General features: G+C 38.3%; 1 protein-coding gene across 2 annotated transcripts; it reads left to right on the forward strand.

Moving 5' to 3' along the window:
* The first annotated feature begins 3,306 nt into the window (after positions 1-3,306).
* LOC149168185 (uncharacterized) lies at positions 3,307-5,797 on the forward strand. 2 transcript variants are annotated; one of them, XM_089428155.1, is made up of 3 exons: positions 3,307-3,503; positions 3,801-4,764; positions 5,364-5,797. In XM_089428155.1, the coding sequence occupies exons 2-3, from the start codon at positions 4,066-4,068 to the stop codon at positions 5,589-5,591; spliced, it is 927 nt and encodes a 308-aa protein (XP_089284281.1). In that variant the 5' UTR covers positions 3,307-3,503; positions 3,801-4,065; the 3' UTR covers positions 5,592-5,797. The 2 variants fall into 2 exon arrangements, with proteins under 2 accessions (XP_089284281.1, XP_089284280.1); XM_089428154.1 differs by having other exon boundaries at positions 4,025-4,764.
* Positions 5,798-10,360: the final 4,563 nt, after the last annotated feature.

Raw genomic sequence — 10,360 nt, forward strand, 5'->3', positions numbered from 1 at the left:
GTCTGGATTATGCAAAGCATTAGCTCACAAGCTATCCTACTCTCAGTACAATCCCTTTGCTGCTCATAGACAGTAAAAGGCTTCTCACAAACCTTCTCCTCTGCCCTCCAAGCCTCCTATTTCCTTGCGCAATTTTCCTTGGGGTCCAGTGCTTCCACTTGTGTGAATTGGCCTCTTCACACTCACTAACCTCTGATCTAACTGCACAATCCTGAAGGAGATAATTCCTTCTGCATGGATGAGTTTCCTATATAGGAAAAGTCCTCCAACTGATAGTACACTGTCCCTTCCTCTGATCTCAACTGGGTCTCTGACTGACCTGACATGCATGAGTTATTTATGAGAGAATATTCAGTTATCTGAAGTGCAGCAGTTACATGCATGCATGAATTAACTAACTGAACTCACAATTAGTTCAACAAACTATTTGAACTAATCTAACCGGACTTAACTCAGTTAACTGAGCTAACTAATTACAACTCATCCTTATCTCTTTAACTGAGGGATAAATTCCTCAATCAATGGAGAAACTGTTGCATGTCTTCACATAGACTTCATGTTTGATTTTCTCCAACTAATTAACTCAAGATGAATTAATTAATTATTTTACAAACAACTGCTAAGATCAAATTTGAATTTTACTTCTCAATTTTAGTTCAGGGACTAACTAAAATTGGAATCAATCCCAAAATGCTATTTATAGCAAATCTATTTTTAGCACTTCCATTTTTCATTCCTTGTTGCTATGTCCAACACTGGTACCTGAACTGCAATTTATAGTAGTGCTATTTTTAGCATTTCTTGTTGCCATTTTCAACAACTACTTCATTTGGGAACAAGGTTCGGGTTGCCTCTTGCTCTAAGAACCCCTTCAAGTGATAATTGTGTGTCTTCTGCAACATCCATACCGACCTTTATGGATTTCTTTTGAAATATATAACTGTCTTCCACGGGATGTTTTAGGTAAATTCAGATGGGTCAATAAGCCAAAGCCCCAACCCACAACAACATATTGTTTGCGAGAGATCGCAGATTATATCAGTGGCTAATATTGGATTCAGATGAATTATCATCCCTATCGACCATGGTTGCCATCGAAACTACAAGGATGGAAGGAGAAGGTGCCAAACAACAAGCAGGAGATCGAGGTGCATGTAATTGAACTAAAATCACAATGAGAGAGGACTCACAACATTCTGAACAAGATGGGAATCAATAGTCTCATTCAAGCTATAAGGAGTAAGAGTTGAGAGAGAGGAGACAATACCCGAAGGGGGGTTGATTGATGATGCACCCACTCGAGTAACCTTTGGGGCTAGAGGTCGAGTGACAGAGTCCAGATTCCCTTTGTCCATGTCTTGCTTTCTAAGAACACAAACCGAGCTTGTTTGAGGCATATGGTTCATGGCATATGTTCCCATCCTGTGTCCTGCTTTCCCATCCGGCATGTTAAATTCTACCTTATCCTTGGAAATTAGGGGCCATCCCGTAGAGATTTCCAACATCATGACACCATCTGCAACGAAAAGGGACTCCTTCATTGTCCAATTTCTGCAATGTGATGATATTCCGTGATTGCAGCTTCAAACTCTTCACCAGTCCCTCTCTATTGTTGAGATGGACCAGAATGCGTGCATAAGACATCTTGCCAGACTCTAAAAAGGATGACGTGTATTCTCTATAATCCATTTCTTTAATCAAGATGACGCGTATTCTCTGTCGCATACCCTACCCACCAGCACGCTATTCGTCGTTTCCATAACCTTGTCCAATTTGATGCCTTCCCCAAATACCAGTAATCTTCCTCTTTCTTTGACCTTGGCATGCTTAGATTTCTTCCCTTTCTTCTGCTGAATACTGTCACTAGATATGTCGAAATCCTGAGTGTGAAAATTCGAAGGAGAGCTAACCCTAGCTTCCAATTGATGGCCCTCCACAAATATGATTGGTATGCCCTCAAAACATCCCGAGGTTTGCACAGGAAGAGGAACCCTAATGTTCTGATATGGGATTACGACCTCATGAAGAGAACCCTGACTGCTTGTTGCTGCAAATTGAACTCTGAAGGGGCCCGACTCAGAAAGCAAAGCCATTGCATCAGGGTGGCCATTCTGGTGGGATGATTCACCACCAAAATCGACAGATGAAGTAGGGTTTAAGCAGGACTCTAGGAACTGGAGAGAGTTTGGCAACGAAATCGGTAGATCAGTGAGAGGTTGCAAGAATTGCTCCACGGAGAGTCCATAAGTATGTAGCCCTAATGAGACCTAATCGGTGGAAAGGGCATTCCCAAAATCCAATGAAGTGGGGCATCCAATAGCTTGCTCCAGTGAAACCCTAGGCTTGACAACTTGTGAAGCCGATAATCCATTTGCGCTTGGTGATGCCAAAGTGATATGTTGAGGTGGAGACTTAGTCCAAATCGATATTGAGTCATAGGGGTTAGCTGAATAATCAACTAGATCTATGTCCATCTCAATGAAACAAATTTTGAATTGCAAATGCTGTATTCCTCCTCGATACCCGATAGACAATTGGCCCACTCCACAAAAGCCCTATTCCGATCCCTGAAAACTCCACCCAGTAGACAGCCATAGTGAAAAGTGTCCGTCCCAAGTCCGTCGAGAGAGCTATAGTCTGCTGGAGAAAGTTACCCAAACCCTTACGCAAGGCACAGGTTCGATCTGCCGAAAGAATTCAAAGCCATTTTTCCTTCACCTACATTGCATTTCCAATGAAGATCACAACAACTTTTTAATTTTTAATTATTTATATTTATATTATTTATTAATTTGTTAATTAATTGTGCTAAATAATAATGAAAATGATCTATATAATATTTATAAATAAAAATAAAATTATTAATATTAATATTTATAAATAAATTATCAATAATAAATGTGGCTGATATACACTTATCAATTATATTTATTAATATAGTTGGCTGATATACACTTATCAATTATATTTATTAATATAGTTGTATTAATTTATGTTGTAAAATTTTTTCCTTTATATTTCTCACCAAAAAAATATTTTTTATTTTTATATTTAAAGAAAACATATACCTACATAATATTTAAATTTTAATGGGTAAAACTAAATCCATCATTAATAAAATTTAGGCACGACGGTCACACTTATACCATGAACATAAATATTTAGAAGAATTTCCTTAAAAAAAAAAAAATTATGGAGAAAAATAATCTGCCACATGAGTTGCCAGGTGAGACTCCGAATAGAAATCCAGTTAAAACATTTGTCTATGTTAATGGGACATTATCTGCCAGCTAAGTAATATACAGCCATAGCCCATGGGTAGTGGACACTTGTATTCTATTCTCTGCATACTGTGTGAAGTGAAAGGCCTGATAGCATGTTTAGCCCACAGCTGGTCTACTCCTGTTGTGGGTGGGTATCGGCCATAGCACGTATTATATATATGGGAATAACGATGTCGTAACATATACACTTCGACTCTTCCCTACTGTGAACATTTGCAGGTAATAATACAATTGATGCGGTTGAATTTAATTTAATTATAGATGCCAATAATGGTTCTGGAAAGAAGTCATACCAGAAAAAATGAAAGTTGAATTTTAGATTCAGTTTCAATTATATAATTCTTGGTCGAAAGAAAATATCAAATTTCAGACTATATAGATCATTTTGAATGCTTCGGATGATTACGCAGTGACCTAGATTCGAGTTTTGTTTTACACCATACAATTTTCTTCATATTTCGAATTCATCCTCTTCATAGAAATGTTTTTTGAACAGCTGTAAATTTTGATAAATAGGAAGACAAATAGGCCCTAATGGATTATAATTCTGTCATTGAGCTCTGGAACACTGTTGGGGTTTTAACATCACCCATCTATCAGAGGAAAAACAAATTGGGTTTTATTCCGAGACAGATGTGGCAGTTGGTATAGTGTGATTGGATGTTAATAGATATGGTGGGATTGGATGTTTATTTATAATGAAGTTGTGTAATGCTGATGGATCTTTCAATTTTTCCCAGAATCGGAGAAAAACCATATTGGGTATTGATCAGGGAAAGCGATGTCATTCTTAAATTTCAGGAGTGCCAAGGTCACAGTCCATTCGCCTTCTTCAAGCCAGAGGCCTGCTCACAATTCATCTAAGGCTTCTCTTCCTGGAGATAATCTCAAGCAGGAGAAAGATGGAATAATGGAGGAAAATGGTAGAAACACGAAATTGAAAGAGGGTTCTGATCAGGGGAGACTATATTTTGCAGAGTATGCAGGTGGGACAGAAGTGGCTTTGAGAAGGGAGAACGACAGCAAATTTTCATCGGCAGAGAATCATGAGATTGGTCAGGGTAAAGTGCATGCTCTGGAGAATGGGGTTTATGTTCAGAGTCCAAAGAAAGTTTTAGATGCTGAGAATGGAGATGAAGTCGCTAATGGAGATGCCAAGTCTCAAAGTAATGGTCAGGATTACGGGACTAAGATAGAGCACTTGCAGCTGCGGAACAAGGGGTTTGGTGTTCTGGAAGCCTCCAAAGGTTATGCTGCAGATATCAGGAGAAGCTTGTTTCATATGAAAGAGAGATTAATGGACAAGCTGGCTGCCGTTCCCATACCAGCAGAAGCCCTGGATAATGCACGACAATCGGTTGAGACGGTCATAAAAGACATGACCCATACAGCTCAGGGAATGACTAAGGATGCTATGCAGCGAATTAAGGGCCGGCTTGTAGAAATATTACCATCTCTTTCACCCCATTACACTGGGAAGGTTGGCATCAATTCATCTGACTGCCTTTTGATTTGTTCAAATAAAATAAGAGATTGAACACATTGTCATATTGAAACCCTGTAACCTACATTACAGGAAAAGCATAAAATAACCCACCTTATAATTCTAGTACATTCTTAGTGGGCTGTAGGAATTCCATATTAAAAGTACCGTGAGTCATGTGTAATTGAACCCCCTGCCCCAAAACAAGTCCTGGTGATTTGAACAGAGACTAATCCATAAGCTAAGGTTTTAACGATTATCCAGATGTTATTGTGCCCCAGTATTCCATTTAGGTTACAGAAAAGCCCAATCTTGTAACTTGTCCATGAAGTTTAGTTTAGGTGACATTAATATCTCTTTCTGATCATTCCAATGCCAATTTTATCTATTAAAGAGTTGGGACGAGCCCAAATCAAGTTTTCTTGTTAAATTTGATCTGAGGATCCGATATTTACAAGATATATGGGTTGAGGCTTAGGGTTTTAACATGGTAAAATGATTTGTTATGGACATATATGGCCTAATTATTTCTTATTGCTGGAATTTATTAATGCATCCCTCACTGAAGAAACTCTAATATGTTTGCTTTTATTCAGATTGTGCATGATGCGGAAAGGGAAGTTCTGGGTATATCTCAAGTTGCTGCTCCTGGATTTGCCTCGAGAATTGAAGGGAAGAACTCCTTGGAAGAATTTAATAAGAAGGAAATTCAGCACGAGGAGGGTATTCCACCATCAAAAGCTTCGATCATATCACCAGCATTGCCCTTTTCAATAAAAATGGCTCGTTTAAAAAGGTCATTTTCTCCACGATCACGACTGTAAGAATGTGAAGATCCATTTTAGCACATCGATAGATGACGTTGAATGTATATGAGTTAATTTTTGTTGTGGGTTTTTTTGAAACGAGTTCTTCTATGTGGGTGTCATATCAACTACAATCCAGGCAACTAAATGTGTCGAGTTTTCTCGATACTCATATCGAAGATGTAAGGTTATACGCAACTTAGTAATAAGTGCTTTCATATTTATATGCATCTAATATTTGTGATTCAAAATGCAAGTGGCACTGTGATTCCGGATTCCAAATCCAAGCACTGTTATGATTGTAACTGACCCTCATATGAAGCAGTAGTTGTATATAAAATTAACAGAAGATGGCTCAAGGAATAGCCTGTATTGATTAGATTTAAGGAGTAGGTGGCTTTAGGGAGTGTTCACTCCGTCTGTGATCAATACGGGAGGTCTCGGCTCTTGTTTAGTCATTCATCAATACGGGATGTCTCGGCATGTCTCGGTTCTTGCCTAGTTATTAGGTCTGCATGTAACTGAAGCTCCCTCTCAAGGGAACATCTTAAGGCCTTCTCTTCATTGAACTTCACATCTCTACAAACAATTATCATCCTATGAGATGGAAGGTACACCCGATAGTTGTGAGGTGTATCTGTGTACCCCACAAATATGCCCAACTCAGCTGTCAGCTCTAGCTTTTTTCTTGCATCCCTAGTAACATGATAATAAACTGATGAACAATTATCCAAAAGTGTGACACATTTGGTTTCTTCCTTGAAAAAGCTTATTTTGGTGTACTCATCCTGAGAATCCGGTGAGGACTCTTGTTCTGCACATATACCGTTGTGTTGCATGCTTCAACCCATAAGTGCAACAATAGGATCTTTTACAAACAGCTGCTAAGATAAAATTCGAATTTTACTTCTCAATTTTAGTTCAGGGACTAACTAAAAATGGAATCCATCTCGAACTTTCCGGTTAAAAAAAATATAACTGAAAATGAAAATCATATTATTTTCATCCTAACTCTTCATGTTTTGGGTTTAGTTGCACCCATTACATTTTAACAAAAAAAAACAGTGGGATTTGTGACTTCATATGTAGATATTTAGCATATTCCAATCTTTATAAAAAGAGATTCAAACATAATCTACTTTAATAATCTCTGACTGGGATCTGATCTTAGTACAATGGTTTTGTTCATAATGTTTATATATGAAAATGTCTTTCTGTTGACTTATGTTATTTCTGTTTGTGACATCTGAGGAGCACTGGCTTTAATCGTTCACTTTGTTAGATGACGTATGTACTCTATCATCAGCTCAGGACCTTTTCGTTTACTTTGGTAGATGGCCTATGTACTTTATCATCAGCTCAGGACCTTTCACCATTCTGTTAGGATTTGTCAATTGCTGATCTCTTCCACGTTATTTATGAAGGCGGGAACTTCTGTTTGTCAATGCCATAACTCATGCTTAATGCCTTGACCTTGAAGAGAAAGGGGAAGGATTGATTATAGCTTTCAATTTTTCTAATGTGAATTTAACTTACATTATGACTTCAATTACTTAATATTGATTCGACTAGCAGTACTATTCTACTTTTGTTTAATTTTTGGAAAGGCTGTTTATGGTGACTTACGGCCAGTCCTCTAGCTAAGTGGCCATGGTACAAGGGATGTTTCTATGTTGTCAAAATCACCCCATGGTACGAGGCATGTTGCTATGTTGTCAAAATCACCCAAGACTTGCACCTGACCTCATCCATGTTCACTCCAGGAGATGGGGAGAAGGGAAGTTGAACTTTCAGTGCGCTTCAACAATCTAAATCAAAATTTCAGATTCTAATCATTTGATGATTCAGCTTTTTGTGAACTGTCTTTAGTATTGGGATCTTGGGTTCCTGTAATATATTTTTTCTTGGATTCCCATCAACGAAGTTGAAGAAAACAACAATTTTCAATCATTGTAATTGACATGTGAATTTTGAAATGATCCGTAATGTTTGAAGTATTCTTCTACAAAATGCCATCTGGAAAGACGATAGATACATGGTACTGGTGGAAGGTAATGCCACTTACCTAAACACAGCAAAAGTAAACCTTTCTTATATGGTAAGGGGTTCCGTCTTTTATTTGGCATAACTCCTTAAGAGACGATATCATGGGCGTGAGATCTAAGCACTGTTGATAGTATGCTTTATAAGTTAGGAATGCATCAAACTCATAATTACTATGCTGTCTTTCAACCTTGGTTTAATTTATGTGGCTAATCAAGTGGATCTCAAGGCATAGCATGTTTTACCTGAGTTGAAATAATTGCCAAACAGTGTTGGCTAGGAATGCTTTTAGATTGTTAACATGTAAGTTGCTTGGACCAAGTCTAAACAATTAGTTGACGATGTTCAGAGCAAGGAATACATTGGCAATGGATAGCCAAATGACTTATCACTGTAGGATGAATAAGTGAAATAATGAAGAAAACAAGAAACTCAATAGCCAAGACACGAAACTGAATAAGAAACTGAATTGGAATTAACAATGAATCTCCGCTCTACATTTCATGGGCATTTGATAGTTTTATATCACCAACTATCGTTACATAACTAATTATTCGGTATACAACTGTCTATTTACATTTTACCTAAAGTTACTAATTCATTGTCAAACTAACAAACTCCACCTTGACAACAATTTTCCCATTCATCATCTTTCCTGCAAGCCAAGAGAAGCTAAACACCACCGCAGCTTCTCTACTGTAACTGGCTTTGTGAATATGTCTGCACAATTTTCTCGTGTATGGACCTTTTTAAGAGCTACTTTTCCGCCATCGATCACATGTCTCAGAAAATGATACCTTACATCAATGTGCTTGGTTCTGCTGTGATAGGCAGGGTTTGTAGCCAAGTGAATAACGCTTTGACTGTCACAAAGTACATTCACTTTCTCTTGCGTCCTTCCAATCTCATCGAGCAGACCCTTTAACCAGATTGCTTCTTTACTGGCATCTGAAGCAGCTATATATTCAGCTTCGGTAGTGGACAACGCAACAGTTTCTTGAAGCATTGACATCCAACTAATTGCTCCACCTGCAAGAGTAAAGACATAACCTGTAGTAGATCTTCTTTTGTCCGAATCACCTGCATAGTCAGCATCTACATATCCGCAGACTGATCCTTCACTACCATTAAAGACGATGCAATGGTCACTCGTGCCTCTTAGATATCGAAGCACCCATTTCACTGCTTGCCAATGTTCTTTACCTGGATTTGCCATGAACCTGCTGACAACTCCAACTGCATGTGAAATGTCAGGTCTTGTAGATACCATCGCATACATTAAGTTGCCTACAACGTTTGCATATGGTACATGAGACATATGCTGCTTTTCTTCATCAGCTCTAGGACTCAAAACCGAAGAAAGCTTAAAATGGGAAGCTAAAGGAACATTAACAGGTTTCACATTATTCATAGAGAACTTTTCAAGTACCTTCTCCACATACTTCTGCTGTGACAACCAAAGCTTACCATTTTTCCTGTCTCTGTGTATCTCCATGCCCAAGATATGTTTTGCTGCTCCAAGATCCTTCATATCAAACATCCTAGAGAGTTGAGCCTTTAACCTGTTGATCTCTTCCATGCTTTTGCTTGCAATAAGCATATCGTCAACATACAAAGCTAAGATAATGAATATGCCATTGAAACTTTTGAAGTACACACAATGATCATACTCACTTCTTATAAAGTTCTGGTTCACCATGAAGGAATCAAACTTCTTGTACCATTGTCTGGGGGACTGCCTTAGACCATACAATGATTTCCTGAGCTTGCAAACTAATCTTCTGCTGCGACCTCGTACAAAACCTTCTGGTTGTTCCATATATATCTCTTCGTTCAAATCACCATGTAGAAAAGCTGTTTTAACATCTAACTGTTCTAACTCAAGATTGAGCAACGCAGTTAGTGCCAACACAGTACGTATAGAAACAAGTTTTACAATTGGAGAAAAAATCTCATGAAAGTCTATACCTTCAACCTGAGAATACCCTTTCGCTACTAGTCACGCCTTATACCTTTCAATACTACCATCAACTTTCCGTTTCAGCTTGAAGACCCATTTACATCCAACAACACTTCTCCCTTCAGGAAGCTCTACAAGATCCCAGGTATTGTTCTTGGCTAAGGAGTCCATTTCTTCTTCCATAGCCATTTTCCATTTCTCGCTATCTGTATCATCTACTGCTTCCTGATAACAAGAAGGTTCCCCATCTTCAGTAATCAAAGCAAAAGATGAAGCAGAATCTTCATACCTTTTGGGAGTTTTCCTTTCCCTTGTAGACCTTCTAAGAGCGACTGGTTGCTGAACTGGTTCAGAAACTTGCACTGGTTCAGAAGCTTCAACGGCTTCCTTTGTGTCTTCAACACCTTTTTCTCCAGAAGTCTCTCCTTCCTTTCGACTGTCACCGAAAGGTCTAGTCTCCAACTGAACTCGTTGACTCGGCGATACCTGTTCCTGTTCAATTCTTTCAACATTTGATTTTAACAAAGAGGATTCATCAAATGTTACATCTCTACTAATGACTATCTTCCGCAATGTAGGATCCCACAACCTATATCCTTTCACTGCATAGTCATACCAAACAAAGACATAACATTTCGACTTTGGATCTAATTTTGAACGCTGATTTTTCGGAATAAGAGAATAAGCATCACAGCCAAATATCCTCAAATGAGAATAGTCACAAGACTGACCTGTCCAAACTTCTTCAGGACTTTTACAATCAATTGCTACTGAAGGTGATCTG

This window comes from Pinus tabuliformis, chromosome 4_2 (assembly GCF_031772625.1).
Source record: "Pinus tabuliformis cultivar Carrire ecotype Pingquan chromosome 4_2, CPIR1, whole genome shotgun sequence".
NCBI classification, from domain to species: Eukaryota; Viridiplantae; Streptophyta; class Pinopsida; order Pinales; family Pinaceae; genus Pinus; species Pinus tabuliformis.